Source organism: Daphnia magna, linkage group LG6 (genome assembly GCF_020631705.1).
Source record: "Daphnia magna isolate NIES linkage group LG6, ASM2063170v1.1, whole genome shotgun sequence".
Taxonomy (NCBI): domain Eukaryota; kingdom Metazoa; phylum Arthropoda; class Branchiopoda; order Diplostraca; family Daphniidae; genus Daphnia; species Daphnia magna.
The window spans coordinates 2,362,635-2,383,021 of NC_059187.1; the positions used below are offsets into that span (position 1 = coordinate 2,362,635).

General features: G+C 42.3%; 4 protein-coding genes across 5 annotated transcripts; 1 reads left to right on the top strand and 3 right to left on the bottom strand.

Annotated features, from left to right (window-relative positions):
- Window positions 1–2: 2 nt before the first annotated feature.
- Window positions 3–9,214, bottom strand: LOC116925493. The gene is given in 20 exon segments (XM_045174888.1): window positions 3–2,049; window positions 2,114–2,463; window positions 2,523–2,745; window positions 2,813–3,059; window positions 3,123–3,374; window positions 3,435–3,865; window positions 3,942–4,052; window positions 4,129–4,255; window positions 4,257–4,273; window positions 4,453–4,569; window positions 4,697–4,810; window positions 4,876–5,024; window positions 5,112–5,394; window positions 5,853–6,030; window positions 6,156–6,388; window positions 6,485–6,795; window positions 6,867–7,025; window positions 7,089–7,293; window positions 8,704–8,786; window positions 8,857–9,214. Coding segments are annotated over 19 exon segments (5,004 nt in total). The 5' UTR covers window positions 8,771–8,786; window positions 8,857–9,214; the 3' UTR covers window positions 3–619.
- A 2,259-nt stretch (window positions 9,215–11,473) lies between these two features.
- LOC116925503 (TATA-binding protein-associated factor 2N) lies at window positions 11,474–14,611 on the bottom strand. Its single transcript, XM_032932200.2, has 7 exons — window positions 14,464–14,611; window positions 14,142–14,190; window positions 13,835–14,073; window positions 13,428–13,551; window positions 12,883–13,236; window positions 11,651–12,645; window positions 11,474–11,582 (listed from the first exon to the last, which is right to left on the bottom strand). Exons 2-6 carry the CDS (start codon window positions 14,174–14,176, stop codon window positions 11,661–11,663), a joined length of 1,737 nt encoding a protein of 578 aa, XP_032788091.2. The 5' UTR covers window positions 14,177–14,190; window positions 14,464–14,611; the 3' UTR covers window positions 11,474–11,582; window positions 11,651–11,660.
- Window positions 14,612–14,807: 196 nt separating this feature from the next.
- On the top strand, window positions 14,808–16,955 carry LOC116925506 (asparagine-rich zinc finger protein AZF1). 2 transcript variants are annotated; one of them, XM_032932203.2, is made up of 4 exons: window positions 14,808–15,361; window positions 15,437–15,577; window positions 15,658–15,918; window positions 15,984–16,955. In XM_032932203.2, exons 1-4 carry the CDS (start codon window positions 14,934–14,936, stop codon window positions 16,489–16,491), a joined length of 1,338 nt encoding a protein of 445 aa, XP_032788094.2. In that variant the 5' UTR covers window positions 14,808–14,933; the 3' UTR covers window positions 16,492–16,955. The 2 variants fall into 2 exon arrangements, with proteins under 2 accessions (XP_032788094.2, XP_032788095.2); XM_032932204.2 differs by having other exon boundaries at window positions 15,664–15,918.
- Window positions 16,877–18,732, bottom strand: LOC116925509 (translation initiation factor eIF-2B subunit beta). The gene is made up of 7 exons (XM_032932207.2): window positions 18,323–18,732; window positions 18,159–18,245; window positions 17,820–18,098; window positions 17,599–17,755; window positions 17,345–17,539; window positions 17,076–17,272; window positions 16,877–17,015 (listed from the first exon to the last, which is right to left on the bottom strand). The coding sequence occupies exons 1-7, from the start codon at window positions 18,385–18,387 to the stop codon at window positions 16,943–16,945; spliced, it is 1,053 nt and encodes a 350-aa protein (XP_032788098.2). The 5' UTR covers window positions 18,388–18,732; the 3' UTR covers window positions 16,877–16,942.
- Window positions 18,733–20,387: the final 1,655 nt, after the last annotated feature.

The window sequence follows — 20,387 nt, forward strand, 5'->3', positions numbered from 1 at the left end:
AAAAAGATTGAAACATTTTAATTTTTTTGGGAGGGAAACAATATCCTACACGTGCTTCAGTGTCACGCCGTCACATTCCAAATAGCGTTCCATCTTTCTTTTTGTATCTCCCACTAAAAACAAAACACAAATAAAATTGTTTGATGCACAATAAAAGCAGAGGCCATTTCCTTGCGACCCGTTGAATTGCTCGACACATTGAAAGCCTTGGGAAATGTTTTGTTTTGAAATGTAGCTATTGTGCTATACAAACGATATATCCAATTATCCATATTATAGATTGTAGGTACAATAGAAAGGCAAGATGAATCAATCAACGAAAAAAAAAAAAAAGAGGAAAAAGGAAAAAAAAAGAAGGGCATGGTGCGCATCAGCTGGACTAGCAATATGAACATTTTAATAGTTTGTATATAATATCGACGCTAGGGTTCGAATGAATGCTTTCTTTGGCTGTTTTATGTTACTTTTTCTTTTTTTTTTTCTAGCTGGGCAATCTTTGTCCGAAATTGCCAAGCATCAATGAGACTTTCTGACGTGCCCGTCAGACATTGTATATGTAATGAATGTGTGTGATTGTTAGTAATAGACAACCGTAAACTGCTGCCATCTAGCTAAACATTTAGGAATGAAACAAAGGCTCACGAAGAGGCAATGACAGTTGGCCGTCGCGGAAGGTTACGGACAACTCGGAATCGTCTTCGCGGAGTGACTGAGTTCTCCGAATCGGAGGCATTGGACGCTTGCCATCTGGTGCCTCATCAAGCAACGGATTTTGAATCGATTCGGTGGGCAAATGAACGACGAAAGATGCGGCTCGTCGACGTGCGATGAATCCATCGGCGGGTTTCAATGTTGAGGCAGATCCTTTATCCATTTGGTCAGCGATTTCGTTTTCCGGCCGGAGATAGGTCCATGATGTATTGGCTCCTTCTTTACTACTCGCGCCCGTTGCACTAATCAAAGACGAGCGTTTATTACAAGCGGATGGTTCTTCAGATGAAATAGCCGGATGCAAAAGAGAAATCTCTTCGCCAATCATAAAATTTGGTTTGATCAATTCTTCTGGCAATGGCGATGGTTCGGTAAGCATTTGATGTGATTTATCACCCGGTGACGGAGGCGGATTTGTCGCTCCGGAAACATGACGTTCCAATAAAGAATGAGAGCCAGTAGATTTTCCATTTGATTTGGATGAAAGTCTCAATGAAGACGGTTCCAGTCCTAGTTGGCCAAAAATGCGTCTGAATCGAGACTGAGTTGATCCATTGCTGGCAGGCGATGCCGTCGCGGAAGGGAACCAGTGCTGGTAAGACAGTGAAGGCGAAGAAGAATTCGTCGGATCACCAAGCGGAAGAGTTGGGGCTTGCGACGGAGTTAATGAATCGTCAGGACCACGAGTAACGGGTCCCATGTTTCGTCCCGAAGATCTAGGTGATCTGGAGTTGATTGATAAAGTTTTGCGTGCTCTCAAAACTGCGTGGGCACTCGACTGCCCAGTCGCCGAACCGGAGGAATTAATAGTTGGTCCAGAAGAATGACGAGTCGCGTCATAAGGGATGTGTGTCTGTCCAGTGTTCCACAAAGTGACGAATGATTGCCGAGCCTCAGGGTACTGGAAAACTCTGACCACAAAGATGACGAACCCTTGAAGGGAATTGCAAACGCAAAAGACGTAGGTCATAAACACTTTGACTGGACCAATAGCCAAAGCGCCAGCTACCCAGGTGACACCCAACAAGGCCATGACCGTCACAGCTCCACGCAATTGAGCCATGATCATTAGGCGATTGCCTCCACCAGCCCCGTTCCCGTTCTCAGTGGGCACTTTACCGACAGCTCTTCCTCGTTGCCCTTGCATCAGGATAACTCTAAGTACCATGAAGAAAACGGTTGAGTTGATCAAAAGGATGAGACAAGTGGGTCCGATGAAAGCGCCGTAATAGATAGTCAGATGGTCGTGTGACATTCGGCCGCATGTCTGTCCGGTAGGATCTTGATAATAATCTAGGGAGGTTAGAGCCGTGGTGATGACAATAATCAACGGTACACCTGAAAAGAATGTTGAATTAAATTCCTAATTTTGTTTTCCCCGTCGGTTGTTGATCTAATTTACCCCAAGCGGAGACCATCCTTTTCAGCATGAAACACGTTTCACTATTGGCAAAGACGAGAATAAGCAACTGGTACATGTGAACGGCCTCGACCAACATCCATGATAAAGATGACAGCACCAAATAATGGACGCTGATGGTCAACGCTGTACAAATGTCTATGTGCGCCTGATTGACTGGCAATTCCGTTCCGGCTGCCCACACTCGGTCGGACATTTTAGCACGTTGCTCCAGATCCACATTTTTAAAACTAGTTCCAAGGATAGAACCCACAAGGAAGATGATATTGAGCATCAAAAGAGAAACGCTCAAATTCAACAAAATTTTGCCACCTCGATCTCTTCTCAAATTCCTAATTGAAAATTTGGGCTGCAACACAAGCGAATTCAAATGTTTTGCAATAGGAAATACCTAAAAAGACTGTAGAGCAGTACGGTGACGGAAAGACCGAGGATACTCAATCCAGAGCCGACGTAGCTGATAATTCTCAGAATATATTCATGGAAACCGGATATGCGATCCATGGGTGTCGGATCGAGTAAAATTGAGAAAGCCGTCAAGTGATCTGACAGACATTCAATCATTCCCGACTCCGTCTTTGTCGTTTTAACGCCTTTTGTTGACCATTCCTTTTCTGAGTGTCAAAGTTTATCATTAAAAAGACTTGCACATAGATTTACTTAATTGAGACACAATCGAACCTAATTCATCCCAATAGACACACGAGTAGAAAGAACTGCTGTTCACTAAGGGCATCGTGTAAGTCACGGGTTCACTGAGTCCGGAGACGGAAAGATGTCCCACTGTTGCAGCCAGGACCATAGCCGGTTGTCCAGGCAAGCGATTCGTGCGGCTTTGGAACAGTTTACCACTCCTATAAGATACAAACTGTAATCGAACACCATCATTGGATCCTTCTAGGGCTTCTTTAGGTATCGTCAGCGATATCTGAAAGCATATTTTTCGTTATTTAAGATATCGTCTTGGTTGTATCCAATTGCAGTGGTTTACCATATTGCTGGCTAATGGATCTCCATCAAAAGACGGCCGAAAAGAATAAGACTCGCGTTTACTATGGAATAGAGTTTCGATAGCAATATTGGGCGTGGCCAAGACAACAGGCTGATCGGGTTCCAAGTGAACTTGACTCGTATAGCGTTCGATAGCATCCAATAATCGATCGCAACTATTATTGGAAGAGCTTAAAACGTCATCATCGACTTCCATGACGTTGGATAAGGTATTGAAAAAATTATGTGCCACCTATGAAATCGATATAAATTGTTATGAGAAAATCAAATACGTGGATGAAAATCTGTTTACGTTGAGATCCATTAAAGCGTCTTCGACTAAACTAGCCACTTCATCAGCCACTTGTTCCACCCCAATCAGCGTTAAATTTTTCGCAGCGATGGATATGTTTTCCAGTAGAGCGGATCTCTCCTCAGCGATGGCTAGTCTTTGTTCTCGACAAGCGGATAAATCAGACGGATTCCAACTAACGGTTCCATTTGTTAATCTCTCGCATGATCGTACTGCGAATGTTGCAAACTCGTCGAATTTCATGCGTTCCTGACGTTCTCGAAATTCCGTGTCTGTTACTAGGCCCGTCGGAGATGGTCGCTTCGATTTCGCCTCTAGCGTAGTCACCGAACCGAAAGGGCATGCCAGTGTCGCTGTTTGACCGATCTCCGTAGCCGGCCAGTGAAAAGAACCTTTCTCGATAGATTCTTCCATTTCTTCAGGACAAGGGTCTGATACATTTCGCAAACAAACAGAAGAATTCAGATCAAGGAATTTATATGATAGACAGTTAAGAAATAATGATACCTTCATGATCGCAACGTAGACCTGAAAAACCAGTTTTGCAAAGGCATTCAAATGCGTCCGTCAAGTCTCGACAGGTAGCCCCATTGAAACAGGGATCCGGGTTACAGTCATCTGTGAATTGTTTAACCATAACAAAATGAAAGATGAGCACATACTATTATAAACAATAACGAGGGATAGTTTTTACCTATGTTATTCTCACAATCACGGCCATCGTAGCCGGGTCGACAGAAACAGGTATAACTATGATTTTCAAAATCATTTTGACATACACCTTTATTCCGACATGGAGATGAAAGACAGGCTTCTTCCTTTTTGTTCGCATCTCGCTCCTTGAAGTTGACCAAATTAAAATTAATGAAGCGCGAATACAAAGGAGTCAAAGTCCTTCTTGTTACAAATTTCAACCGCATTCTTGACGCATCAGGGTTGCGGTTGCAATTCAAACGAAACGTAACTAATCTATTCTAAAAATTTCTTTTCGATGCTTCTTTGTTGCTAGACTTTTTACCTGTGAAACCTGGTGGACACAAACAGGTGAACGATCCCGGTAGATTGAGACAGGTGGAGTTGTTCTCACACGGGTTACCAGATTGGCATTCATCCACGTCTTGTTCGCAGTCAACGCCTTTTTAATAAGAAAATATCACAAAAAATTCAAAAAAAAAGGCCAAAAACGAGTTTGTCACATCAAAAATGACATTAAAACGAAAAAAAAAAAAATGTATAAAATATCTAGATTGACAACACAATACCTCGAAAACCACTAGTGCATTCACAATGATAAAAGCCGTCCTTGCTGGTACACTGACCGTCGTTTTTACACGGATCGAGAATGCAGTAATCAATTGCTTCATCACATTCGAGTCCTTCCCAAAAGAAAACACGTCAATAACCACATAAAAAAAAGGAAAAAAAAACAAAGTACACAAACCTCTGAATCCTAGAGGACAGACGCATTGAAATTCATTGCTGTCTAGCAGAACGGTGCAATTTGCCTTTTCGGGGCATGGGTCATTCCAACAAGGATTGAAACCTTCGCATTGGGAGCCTTCATAGCCCGGAAGACAATTGCATCCATCTCTAAAATAGATAATTTTTGTTTGTTGTTCACATTCAATCAAAACACACGTTTCAAAGAACTACACAAAAAAAAAATGCTTAATTCACTTGGAGCATGTGCCGTTGTTGAGACAAGGTTCTTCATGAAGGCAAGCCGGACCAACAGGGACGATGCAATTTTCACCTTCAAAGCCTTCAAGGCATTGGCACTCGTACGTGCCATTTACAAAATTCCGGCAAGTGGCGCCGTTCTGACAAGGCGTCAGGACGCAAGGGTCGTATAACTCGCAATGGCGGCCATAGTTGCCTGAATGGCACAGACATTCGAAACCGGGCGGTTCGAACAGTATCTGACATTCGCCCGTCACGCAAGTGCCTTCCAGTAAGCAATCTACATAACAAATTAGCATGCATATAGAATATATACTTATAAACAATAACGAGTGTGTGTGTGTGTGTTTGCAGGTCAGACCGATCAAACGAGATTTTAACGATTAGTAGCCTGCAGAAACGCTCTACTATAAGAACAAACAAACGAACATACAACATGCACATTTGATGACGTCACAACGGCGGAAAAGCCTTCTTGAATTCGAGATAACAACTCGATGAAACAAACAAAACGGATTGTTTTGTATATATAAATTTATATGTGGTATATACAGAAACGTTTCCTTTTTTGAGAGAGAGCCAGCTGCAAAGTGTCTTGATCCAGCTGGCCATCTGGTGAGATCATTGCCGATTGACATCCCACACATGCATTCGCTCACTATAACCTTCTCAACAAAAACAAGACACACACACACACACACACACAAAACGATTTTTTTCTTTTTGCGAATGTCTTACGATTGGTCTGAGTGGTAAAGTGGAGAATGGCGCTAGCTGGTCCGATAGAGTCGCCACATATTGCGGTGGCGTCGTCGCCGCCGCCGCCGCCACAGGCCAACACTTGTAACTTGTAAGCGGCCTCCGATTCGAGTTGTTTTAAACTGGAACAAACGGTCCGTATCTCGTCTTTTGTCGTCTGTTGATACACACACACACACAGATATATAGCATACAACAACGAAAATTCCAGACACGGTTCGTAGTGTCTCTATATAAAAGACGCACACAATTGCACGCGCATATTAGGAAAGAAGTTCATACATTGACTGCTGCTGTAGTGGGAGGACTTTCGCTGTCGATAATTTTCAGCTCCAGTGGAATTGGAGGCGCCATTTCGGCTAATGTCGAATCACCATCGTTTTGGCTAGATATTAGTGACGCCGGATGACGCCAGTAACGCAAAACATAACCTTGGGCTCCGGCGGCTAGCGGAAATTTCCAACAGATTACGGCAGCGTCGGCTGATAGCTTAGTCACCGTCACATTTCGTGGCCCTGACCACAAAGACAGCAAAAACGAAAGAATATATGTGCACCCCCATAAATGTTAGTTTTTGTAGCACGATAAATTGTATAAGAATTTTCTTTTACTGGGCAATCCGTGGAATAGAACGACGGCTGGGGCTCTACTTTCCAGCGATTGGTTATGCTCTCTGGCTCCGATCATGAAAGTGACATTGTGGGCTTTAATGCCCGCCTGCGGTGATTGGAGGAGTTGAACAACACCCGTCCGGTTGTCCATCCGAAACCAATCTTTGATGGTTGTAAACGACAATTCTTCGTCCGGAAACGATTCCATGAAATATGTGACGTTGCCAGGCATTTCATTATGGCTGCCATTAACAAAGGCCATCACTTCAATGACGGCCATTCCCACCGGGCTGTCTGGATCTATTTCACCCCTAGTTAGTTTTTAAAATTGAAAATTTTGAAACTCAATTCCCAGCAGTTTTAATTTTAAAATTAACTATACTCGTAGTGGTTGGAATCCATGAGAAGTCGAGACTCATCCGATGGTTGGGTCGGTTCCGTGACTCGAATTTCGAATCGATCTGTATCGCCACTCCTCGATTTTGCCAGCATTGCACGAACGATTATCTGATAGGTCGAATTTACCGGACGATCCACCTTCCTTTTGTTGCCCGATATGATACATTATTAACCAATCAGAATGGATTTTCAAATAAATCGGTACCTGGTGACAGACAAAAGACCGGATCTCGGATCGACGTGAAAATCGGCGTAGTCACTGGAATTGTGCAATGAAAAACTGATACCGACATTTTCGCCGACCAATGCTCCGCCAGCGGCCCGGCTGATGACTCTTAACTTTCCGACGATCGTACCCGCGGGAGCTCCAGCGGTCACTTCCAAGTTTCTGCTTTTGTCAAACTTGAGACCTAAAAAATTGGGAAAAATCGATTTAAATGTGATTACATAACATGGTACGTACCAGTAAATAAAAATTCAGTTAGTCAAAAGTCATGATTGACACGAGCCTGCGGTGGCCACGTTCAAAGACCTTGACTCAATCCCTCATCAGTCTGCCGTGACCGAGTTACTCCATCGGGAAGAAATGTTTTTCGACAACCGAATTGGTTTTTAATTGGACGTTAATCAACAGACGCCAGACCAACAACAACCGAGAATTACTTACTTATTTTTTTAATTCAATCAAATGTGTAACACATCAAATATGTGAAGCAACAAGTGAAGAGCGCACGGCTCAAGGACGTCGCCCACAATAATCACTTTCCACGTTTTTATTAAAGCAAATGCGTTAAAAATTCGAAACGCATCGCCCGAAAATGTACAACTTATTGTACCATCTCATACTGTACATTCGACGTACAAAGTAAATTTACAGAAACCATAACGTCAAACGTGACGGAATTAGATCCGGCCTTGCCTCGGGCACATTTAAAAAATAATTTCACTCGTTATCTTAATTTCAGCAAAATAATTTTGTTTTGGCTCACGAGACAGGGAACGAAAAAGTAAATTGAGACGGCCGCCAATAACACACGCGTGACTCCCGACAGTTGGTGACACGGTCAAAATGACGACATTGAATGTACAAGGTTTTAAAATGGGGGTTTGAGAGAGAAAAGAATTTTCCAGTCTCCCCGTCGTCTGTCTGTCATAATCATCAGACCTTTCACTCTTGATAGAGAGTATTTTTGGCGTATCTACATGTATCGGGCGCATTGTCATGTTTTTTTTTTTCCTGCTAGATAAGGCAAAACCGCATTTCCATAAAATTGGAAATACTACACCGCAATGTGAGCATCAATTGAATTGTTGCCGACGGATTGAAAGTCAGTGCATAGTCGTGGAGGGCAGCGTGGTTATCCAACCTTCAAGTGATGTGTCTACAAATGGAACTAGGTCTTGCGTGCAATTGGCGACAAGAAACAGGAAAAATGCCAATCAAATTTGGGGGGAGAGAGAAACATAGACATTTGTTAGTTATTCGGTCTATCAGATTGCGGAATGGAAAATCCACGCCCTTGGACGGATGTGAAACATCGGAACCGGACGAGAAGCAAAACGGAATGAAACAACGCCCCAAAAGAGAGAAAAGACTTTTATACAAATAACGAATAAAAACATTTTCAAATGAATAACTAAACCTATACAATCAACCCACCTCCCCCAATTATTTGTCTTCTTTTTAACTGACAAGCGGCAATTCCGGAAGACAACCCATTTTTTTAAAACGGAAAATCAAGGGGTCTACTCCCAAAAGATAACAAATTTTCAATAAACTAGAATCGATTAATTCCCAACAAAATGAAGGGGGTGCTTACCGAAAATTTGCGTCGTCATGACAACCGAGAATACTAACAACACGAGACGACTACTGAGTGGCGCCATCGATATTCCCAAAAAGCTGTCACGCAACACAAGAAACACAGCAATCAATAACTTTTGATTAGATTTCGTGCCCAGTAAGTATATACATTTAGAGCACAGGGTAAAAACGTCCAAGAGATGCGGATGCGCTCACTAGAGATCACATGGCCCCACTGACGCGGGCCAGCAACACACTTGTTGATTTTTCTTTCCCCCTCCCGTCCAACTGAAGAGGAAAGATCGATCGATGTGATTTTGTTTTTGAAAGCAAGACGGAAGAAGAACAGAAACACAATGGCGGAGTGGAAGAGGCCGCCCTCCTTCCTTTCGGGAGAGTGGAAAACTGACGCTACCAAACTGGTCAATGGTCGGCGAGCTACTGTTCACTGGATGACTAAACCTCTTGTGCTGCATCAGCTTGTTTCAACGTGTATAAACAACAGCACATAGCTCAGCCGCAAGCAGAATAGCTTCAAAACCCACGCACACACAACCAGTATATACACGCCATCTGGTACAATCCTGATGGTCGCGGGGCGTGTACGAAACGATATAAAACTCTCAACGAAAAGCGTCGTGTCAAAACCCCCCCGCGACGCCTTTTTTTTTTTTTCTCTCTCTTCTTTCTTGTATTCCACTGGGCGGCAAAAGTCCAAAGAACGAACGGATATTAATTTTAATATTTTCGATGGAATTAGCGCGGTCTGTTATCAAGTTCGTTAAATCACACCGCGACGATTCACTTGAAAATCATAAAAACTTGAGTTCAACAAAGATTATCACGTTTAGAAAGAAAGAAATAATAAAAACGTGGTCGATGGGTTGCAGTGGTGATCACGTTACCGAGTTTGATCGTTTTTCAGACGACGATCATTTTGCACGCAACACGACCAAGTTTTTCGTGACGACATTTGGGAATAACGCAAGGGAATCGCAATGCTGAAACGTTATCAACAAAACATCCAACTTGCGGATTGGGTTTTAAAAACGTAGACATCTTCAGCGTTATTAGAAAAAACGTCAACATTAGTGACAATCCGTGAAAATGTCTAACGATAACTCTTGTGACCGCAGGCGATTTTTTTAGAAATTTCTGAAACAAGAGTAACGCGACGGACGACAGGAAATCGCATCGAGATGATAAACAAGTAACCTTCGCTCTCTTTTGTTTTTAACGATCCAATTGCATTGCTTGTGTATCATCCAGGGATTTTGACCGCAAACGATGATCGTAAAATACAAAAAAAAAAAAACGATAGAGGCAACTGGAACGAGTAAGCTCGTGTTTCAATAGCTGCCGGGCAGCTGCCATCTTAATTCAATTCGAACGTACCCGGATCGCCCCTATGAAAACCTTCACCTGAATTGCTTCCCTCCTCACGGAGGAAGCTAGCGCCACCGCAGCGTGCACGTATTCTCACCGTTCGTTTATTTTATGACAGCGGGTGGGAGAGCCCATTTGAGAAAAAGGATTGGAAGAAAACAGGATGGATGCGTGAATTTCATCATCGCAATTTCCCATTCACCGCAAGAGAATGCAAGTGTTCAAACGAAACAAATTCTGTTTGCTTTTACCAATCCAATAATTCTCTCATAAGCTTTTCCTTACTGTTAACAAGGCCATCATCGAAAGGTCAAACACAGTGGCCCAACCCCGGATGGAAGAGGAAAAAAAAAAGTAGCGGCAGTTACCGTTGGATATTCAAAATTCGCCGACGACGTTGTTTAACAAAATAATTCAGCTACCACTTGATACCTCCTATGACGTCAACGCTGGAATCTTTTTAAAGATGTTCTGCCAGTGGTCTGCTTACCATCTAAAATGATGAAGGGCGGTAAATCAACATACTATCCATCGTATCAAGGACGACTACTCACCGACATTCGCCGAAAGAAACCTTGATTTCACTACTACTACATAAAAGCGAAAGCTAGGATGTTTTTTTCTTTTCCATTTAGCACGAAATGGATTTTTTTTTTATTTTTTCTGAAACGGATCGTCATCTGTCACATGTCTACACAAAAGAGGTGAGGCCTCCTCCTAGAAAAAAGAAAAAAAAAAGGGAGAAACCAAGTCATAACCACACACCCACCATTTCACACAGCTTTTTTTTTTGTTTGTTTTTGACTACTTCAATGAACGGGCTCCGAGAAATTCCAACTCTTAACTGTCGGGGAAGAAAGGAAAAAATTGATAAACATCACACCATATTTTTTCACGTCCTCAAAATACTTCAAACAGTCGAGACTGGGCTTATTGGATGGAGGGGAAGGATTAGGGAAGGGAGATGTTTGGCGAGATTGACAAAAAGACTTCCAACCAAGTTGAGGCGAGCGAAAAACCCGTAAAGTTTTAATCATGGGGTACTTTTAATTTTTTTTTTTGTTTTTTTCTTTCTTCCTATAGGTAGATTCGATTAGGAAATTTTTATGTACTTTCAGCTTTCGTTGAGCTAGATGATTTTTATAATGCAGGTGGGGACGGGTATCTCAAGATCTGCTTCAACTTTGATTACTCAACATCTGGCACGATGTTGACACTTGGAGGGAGATGAGGTGTGGGGGAGACCGAATGCGAGGATGTAAATGTAATACACGACGAACACGCACACGCAAAAAGAAAAGAGAAAAAAAATGGAGCTACGTCATTTGATTAACTATCCATCCTTGGATTAATGAGGATGTGGTGGTGGTTATTGGCTTCTTTTTTTTTTTTTTTTTTATAGTGAAAAAAAAAAAAGGTGAGTAGTGGTGGGGAGCCTGGTCGATCTGGCGGAGGAGGCTACTCGTATGTGTTCACGAAGAGGTGGTTTTTAGGGCACACCTGTCAACCCTGTAATAATGAAACACTAGTTATCCATCAAACTCTCAATTGGCATGTATGAAATTTTCAACTGTTACCTGTGAGGACCTAGCCCAAGGCCGGGAAATCCTTTTCATCGTCCACTTTGGGAGCGGCTGGCATAGACGGTCCGCGATTACCGCCGGGTCCACCACGGGAACCCCTGCCACCACGGTAAGTACCACGTTCGCCTCCTTCGCGATCTCCCCCGCGGTAGCCGCCACGATATCCGCCTTCACGCTGTTCGCCACCTTCACGATCTCCGCGGTACCCTCCACGATAACCTCCGCGATAGCCACCCTCACGTGGCTCACCACCTTCGCGATCGCCACGGTATCCTCCGCGAAAGTTACCACCTTCGCGTTGCTCTCCGCCTTCTCGATCACCACGATATCCACCGCGGTATCCGCCACCTTCGCGTTGTTCTCCGCCTTCACGATCGCCACGGAAACCTCCACGGTATCCGCCACCTTCGCGTTGTTCTCCGCCTTCACGATCGCCACGGAAACCTCCACGGTATCCGCCACCTTCGCGTTGTTCTCCGCCTTCACGATCGCCACGGAAACCTCCACGGTATCCGCCACCTTCGCGTTGTTCTCCACCTTCACGATCGCCACGGAAACCTCCACGGTATCCGCCACCTTCACGTTGCTCTCCGCCTTCACGATCGCCGCGGAAGCCTCCACGATATCCACCTTCACGATCGCCACGGAAGCCTCCTTCGCCACGACCTCTTCCGCGACCACGTCCACCACGATCGCTTCCACGGCGCGAGTCAGAGAAGCGGATGTCGATGTCAAGACGCTTTTGACGTCCAGCGCGTTGAGGATATTCGGCCGTCAGGTCGATAATCTCCTCTTCACTTTCATCGTCATCCTTCTTTTTGTCCAGGATAAATGTCTTCTTCCATTGGGAGTTATCTTCTCCTTCTCCGGGCTTACGGATGTTAAACTCGGGCTTCTTACGTTCACCCCTCAAAGCTCTCCATTCATCAAGGGTCAACTCCTTAGGCTCTTCATCTTCCGGAGCCACTGGAACAACCTCTTCTCCCTCTCTAAAATAGTAAATGCCGCTAAATTAATTCGATGTCAAAGTTAACACGCAACAGGAACAAGTTAAACAAGGTCATCAGTATCCTTTTGGCTAGCCTAATTCAACGAAAGTTTCCTTGAAATCTTTCTCGGCATGTAAGAGTCATCATATTGCAGTATAGACATAATTAAAGATAATTTGTGTAGCATTTATACCTAAACATTGTTAGTTATAAAGATAGGAATAAAGCTTTAATTACTTGACTTCAGTTGTTTCAGCAGGAGCGACGACTTCGGCCTCTCCCTCGACAACTTCTTCAGCAGCGGCAGGCTCCATCTGGCCTTCAATCTCGTCTTGGACGCTTCCCCAGTTGTGCGGACCACTACCTTCGCGTTTCTCAATAGGTTTAACGCCGCTCTTGTCAGAGCCAGATTGACGGTCAAAATCACGCTTGCCTCGTTGATCTTGCAGACCACCACGTCCGCGTGCACGACCACGGCCGCCACGATCACCACCACGGAACGCCCCTCGCTCACCACGGAACGCTGTGCGAGGACGATACTCTCCCTCGATGCCTGTGCCAGGAGATCCACCTTCCGTGTTGGCCACGGATCTAGAATACAGAAATGTCTACATTAGGTGTGACCACAAAAGAGTAAATAAACATTAGGGATGATACTATGTTAACACACTCTGTCGAACAAGCTCTCAGTATCCTTTTGGCTATGGCTTAGTCATTGAACTCTCACCACAAAGATTTCATCATGAAGCAAAATCGTAAAGATTTGTAGACAATTCACTCACCCAAAATCCCTTGGACGGTCTTCATTCCTCCTATTATTCCTCTCTTCTCGAGGCATAGTGTTGGGGAAACGACCTCCCCTGTCACCCCTTGGTGGTCTAGGACCAAGACCAGATCGATATCCATCTGCATTATTAAAAACAGCTTGAAATTGTTTCATTGTAAAATGCACACTATCAACCTATTTACTAGTATCAGTATCCTTTTGGTAAGGTCTCATGAGAAACATTCACAATGTTTCTTCACTAAAAGATTTTCATCACATGAACATAAAAATAATGCTAACAACTAAACGTACTATTGACGTTAATGTAAGTATAGTATAAAGTGGAACTTCTTCCCAGCGTGGTGACCACGTTGTCAACAGCTCAAGGTCAATATGTCCCGATATTAAGAAACGTTTTCTCACCTTCGCGAGGTTTGTTTTGTTCAGTGGGTTTGATAACGTTGGCTTGCGTTTCCTTGAGAACGGCTGTCTTTTTAACGGCCGCTGGTTGATTGGGGGCTCCACCGGCTTTGCCTTTGACTTCAGCCGGCTTCACGCTTCCAGACTTGGTTGCGGCATCGGCAGACTTCTCTGCCGGTTTCTTAGTCTTCTCTTTGATGACTTCAAGAGGATCTTCACCCTCTTCAAGAAATAACGCATACCTAGCATTTCAAACAATCACTATTAGTTTAGGACAACAGTTAGTTTTATGCGTTTATATGGTATTTGCCTGTTGGTAATTCCTATCCCGTACGTGGCCTCCATGCTTTCCTGGGGCCCTAACAATTCAAGTGAAAAATATATGAACACACAAATAATTTAATGAAAACAGGAGAAGTTTGTGAATAAGACTTATCACTCGCGTTGTTTACAACTTTCAATTTTAAAATAAATGCAAAACAGTCAAACAAACAAAAAATGCTTAGGTTGTAGATAGGGACATCACATGCTTTGCAAAAGTTGAGCACGCGATGGCATAAAAACATGTAAAATATGACTACATAGTTAAATTTTAGCACTGCACCAGGAATAAATACTTGATTTTCTTTTACCTGTGCTTTGACGCCCCGATGAATCTGGATATAAATTTTGCTGTTCGAACAGCCTTTAACCGTGAGCACATAAGTTAGGGAGAGCTGGCGGACTGCAAAGAGAAGTCTGAACAGCACGAGAATCCTTAGCTGCACAGTTGCCAGACCTTAGTTAGACTTGTTTTTTTTAACGTTTACATTTTAAATGACAAAAAAATGATAACGAATGCATTTTTACGCTATTATATTTTATTTTATGATGAAAAACTTCAATATTGTTGTGTTTATATCAATTTTCAATATTATAAGGATGAAAATGAGCTGACAATGATGTCATGTTTTGAGCGCGAAATGGTTGTGAAAAAAAGCGGGGGAAAGCGGTTACACGCGTCTGTTGTCACCAGTCATAGCTGTTGGAGTACCTTAGTGGCGATTGTTTGCACCTAAAAGTGATTTTTCAGTGTTAATTTCATTTGTCATCTTATTCGAAGATGGAGGAAATAATGATTGATGCTTATACAACCCCCAAAAGGTGTCGAATGCAAGAAGAAGAATCTTTCGTTAGTTTAGATAACTCTGGTCATGCTGGCCAGGGGTTCGTCACTGATAGCGACGAATCTCAAACGACAAGAACCCACTATAACGAAAATAATTTAAAGAGAGGAAGACCACGAGCCGAGCTTATCAATAATCTGATTATAGAGGGATCTTCATCTCACAGTTCCATTCGTTGTGACATTTGCAACCGTGTTTTTCCCAGAGAAAAATCCCTTCAAGCCCATAAAAGAATCCATACGGGGGAAAAGCCTTACAGCTGTGATTACCCATCATGTGGCAAAGCATTCACCCAAAGTGGGCAGCTAAAGACACATCAGAGATTGCACACAGGAGAGAAACCCTTTATTTGTAGTGTTCTTGGGTAAGTCGACTACAACTCTATTTGATGGTGCTCAGCATGGCAATCCCATTTTATGAAAATGATTTTAACTTGTAGGTGTAACAGTCGGTTTACTCATGCTAATCGCCACTGCCCAGATCATCCTTTTGCTAGCCTGCGCAGATGCCATGAATTGGCTCTACAACCCTTGCTTAATCAGGCAGAGAACTCCCCAGATGTTCTCCGCTGGTTAGAAAAGTAATTTATTGTTTGCTTTTTTTTTTACACTATTAAGAGTGCAGATAATCTGTAACTTTTTTTATTTTTTTATTTGCTAGCTACAGAAAAAGAAATGATGAGAAGACACCTGGTAAACTTTCTGATACCAATGATGAAGCCGATTCTAGTGGTATAAGGATGAAGAAGTGCCGGACAAAGAAAGCCTTCTGGTCAACCGATTCGCAGCAAGAAAACGAGCAGGAAAGCCAGAATAACATCAATATCAGGCAGCAAAGAAGAGGCAAAGGCAGTATCGCTAAATCGCTGCAGTATGGAATAGAATCAAGTAGTGATGATGCTCAATCAATCCCACTCTACAGGTTAGTTCTTCAACTAAAAAAAATATTCTTTGGATTCCCTTTAACGTGCATCGGTACTTTAACAGAAAGCTTTGCGAAGCTGTAGAGCCATCCTCTTTTGGGTGCACTCCTCTTCAATGGTCTCCGAAGTCGAATAACAGCAAAAACAAATCATTTTTAGCTAGTACTTCCGATTCGTCAACACCTAGCCGCAACATATCGTCCGGCTATGAATCTATGTTTCAAGAATGCCACCTCAATAGCACGTTGGATTCGAGTCGCGAGAATGCCACGAACGAAACAGTTAACGGATCAAGCAGTTTCCTGGCGCTGCCTGACACACCCGTCCGTCCAGAGAAACCCAAGCGGCGTTGGTTGCGGGAGGCATTGACAAGCAATAATGAACAACTTAATGCCAATATGAACCGACCTAGTGTCATCATTGCTTCCCCTAGGGTGTTTCAACCTAACAGTACATCCACGCCCGACAAGCCCAGCAACAGCAACTTGATGCGCGCACTGCAAAATGCCGAAAAGCAATGGACTGGTGCCATAGCTTTGATGCAGCTTGCTTCTTCAAGTACACAGTCCTAAACAATTGAACACGATGAATTCACCAAAGTTTTATGTTTCAAATACGAACCCATCCTTCCAATCCTGTCGTTTTTCTAATCTGTTATTTCATTCTCCTTGTAATTGCTCAGTGAAACACGGTATTACTCTCTAATTATGATATTTTCTATTTTCATCACTACTTTATAAATTCTTTCTTGTACCTGAAAGATGATTCTACTATTCTTCTTCGCCACTTATTTAATTTTCTCTCTTTCGATCCAGTGTCTCGATAAAAGCTTTAACTAATGGATTAGCTCCTTTTTGTATTTTCTTTTGCGTCTATTAGCAGGCTTTTCTAGGCTTGCTAGCAGAAAATATTGGACCCATTCGAAAATTTTTGAACAAACAATGATAATGCCCTGTATGCTTGTGACTTTGTAGTTCTATTTGTGTAATCCAGCTCCTTTTAATACAAAGCATTTTTTTTGCATCACAATTGCACATCAAGAGAGTGGTAAAGTTCGCTCAGCAGTCGGTAAATGTATGAAGGTGCATTGCCTCCCCTGTATGACAGATTTATGAATATTATAGATCAATACTTAAATCTGTTATGATTAACTTACGTATTCGATATGAAGAGGGTAACGAGCTCTGGTGGTACGTAATCGAATATGGGATTGTAGACGTTCACTCGCGAAACGAGCATGCCTTCGTCATTGCTTAACACTTCTTCAGGCGAGGCAAACTGGTTGAAACCATCTTGATCTAGACTGCACACATATTCAGGGCATAATTTAAACATGGGCGCGCACACGACAAACTGCAATCAAAAGCAAAAATATCATTTTATATGCAATTTAAGTTGATAGCTTTTTTCTATTTAATAACCCACAGGAACTGAATAATGTTTCGCTGCCAGCGCGAGTGTGTGAGTACCACATACTGCTTTCAAACCACCGTTAGCCATAACAGAGTGAGTGCCAATGATTACTTTGTTGACACGCGCCATCATAGCGAAAATAGCTGAGTCCGGAATGAGGGTAGTAGAGATTTGGGCTTCGGCTAAATCTGCAGCCAATTTATGCCCCTGAAATATACTTGATTCAATATAACTATTATCTAAAAAAATGTCTTTACTAGTCGTACGTGGTAGAAAGGGGCGCATTCAGCCACGATGACCTGAAAGGCCCGATCTTTGGCAGCTGTCTTCAGGAATGCAAACACAGTCTTAGAGTATCCAATTGTCATGATGATTTCATTAGCATGAATGTGTTCTAGAGCTTGTGCCGAAATGTCAATTTCACTGTTGAAATGAAAGATATAAAAGATAAGAAGCTATACATATTGAAGATATTTCTTCAATAAACCTGGATTCTAGTTCAATTAAAAACTCTCCAATGTGCTCCATGATGGCTGGTTTAAGCAAAGGTATGTTTTTACTATAATCAACATCGACTTCATCTGCGGTAAGAATTTTTTGAAGTGATTCTTGTAAGTCAGAATCTTCCTGCTTTCCTTTCTGCAGCATGGCATACTCATCCCGTACAATCTTCAGCATTCTTCTTGTCATATTGCCAATAACTGTCTCGGAAGGTGAAGTCTCCTGAAAATCCTTACCAATCTCTTTGATCTTATCCATTAGCTCCCTAGAGTAGGCTGAATTGTTCATTTAAAGTTGGTATTTGGCACAATATCAAATCACGAACCTTGCATTTTGCCATTTCATTTGTCCAATGATTTTTTTCCATAGCTGTACAGAATTTAGGGCCAAATCTCTCGATCCCTTGAATTTTCTAGACATGAAAAAAATACCGGATGTCAATAAAGAGAGGAAATAGCCCATTACTAATACGGCTTATTTCAACCATACCTTTGCTTGAGGTTATTGGTGAAAGTTTCAATTATCCCTTCAATTTCACTTTCAAGACTTGGCATTTTCAAACTTAATTATATTTAATTTATTCAATAATAACTGGTTTGGTTTATAGGCTGATAAAATAAAGTAGATCACGAGAGAAATTTTTTCCGTGTTGACTGTTTACCTACGATAGTCGTCTGCTTGACGACACTGCCACACGAGACACGAGTCATGGCAGTGGCGCAAAAAAGCAACTTTGAATAGAAATTCCGGTAGAAATCCTTCTTAATAACTTTAAATATTTGTTCATCTTGTATAGCATATCAGCATGAATTAGTTGCATATTTTACGAGGCCATCACGTAATCTTTTCGAGTTCAATCGAAAGAAGACAGCAAGTAAGCGGAGACTGCTGCTATCCTGTTCACACAGCGTGGATTTGGTAACTAAAAAGCCTACAATAATGCTTTATCCTTAGTACTATATATTCTATGACGAACGTTGTAATCGGCTTAGCAACATCGTCTCTAACTCACAGTGTTCTTATGGTTCGATGAGGGCGAAGTACAGATGTTAATACTGAGGAGCTTTCACGAGGCACCAGCACCTTTCTAGTTAGTGGGGGACACGTATTGGCAAAAGCTTTCGTATACACGGCAAGATCACCAATCGTTCGTGTAAAACACAATGGAGGCCCTGACCTAAACCTATATAAACATAACACAATGGAACAGACCCAAATCATCTAGCACTAAGCTCTCCTTTGTCGTCTGGTACGTCTGGAGAGGAATGTAATTCTCTTTAACACTGCATTTCGATTTGTTACCATCGATGCATATATTCGACCAGGGAACACATTTCAAAACAAACTCTAGTTTGATTGAATGACTGCGATAAAAACTACCCAAACTTCATTCGTTTATTTGGAACATCACCAAATTGAAAAATGTCTTGAATAGGTTTTTCCGAGCCCTACATCTTCATCATTGATTTATATACGTTTTGGAAATAACGTGACAGAGTGAAGGATGGAAGACCTTGAGGGGATAGCTTAACACCAAACCCTGCCTTTGAAAGGACTTAATCATTTAATGGCTGTTTGTTACAATGGACAAGGATGGAATCAGAAAATAGATGTCTAATCCTCGACAAAGTTACATAAGTGACCTATATATGCTGCGTGTGCCTGTAAGGCTGCCAAAAATATTGAGCAATCTGATTTCGAGTTTTCTATCTCCCCGTTTCGTTGTACTAATCGACTGGGGAAAATTACAGAGTCAGAAGGGAAACAATCAAAGCAAAAATCAGCCGAAAACGACTCTATTTTGAAGAGAAAAACTTTCTCGTCCGAGGAAAGCAAACCAGAAGAAATGAATGTTTTTTGTTTGTTTTTTTACTTAATCGCTGCCTTCATTTCAGGTTTGTGTTTGTGCCGATGCGCGTGTTACATTTGTGCGTAGATAGATCTTAACCCTAGTTTCCTTTTCCCTTTCTCCACACAGCTGAACCCGAACAATTTTCCTAAACATCGCAAAGAATTTGTGTTTTTCACAATTTTCTACCAAAGGAGCGTCAAAAATTTGCATCCCCAACGGAACGTCGAATGGGTTCCCTTTAATTAAAAAGGGAAATTTAAAGATCATGCAGTTCGTCAATAAAGGAAACGATCGAGTCTTTTAAAAAAGAATCAACAAAGAGTCACAATGTAATCGTAGAGAGAAAGTTTCCAGCGTGTGTACGCACAAGCTAAATGTGCGTACATCCTTTTGTCGTCAATTTCGTGACACGAAGTTTCAGTTATTGCTTTTTCCGTTCAGCGATATTTCGTGTTACCCGCTGACTTGCTGCAACGGCCATCCAACCTGTAAACGAAGACGCGCCAAAGTTTCGAAGAAAAGTTGCTCGCCTCTACTTTTTATGAAGTACGAAGAAGCTGTTCAAGCAACAGGAGTCCTTATCGGATTTTCCCAAAATAAACCGAAAAGGATGAAGAATGTACTGAACGTGATAGCCTATAAACTAAAAAGGCAATCTCTCTTCGTGATGTGATATAAATCACGACATGAAAAAATTGGAAA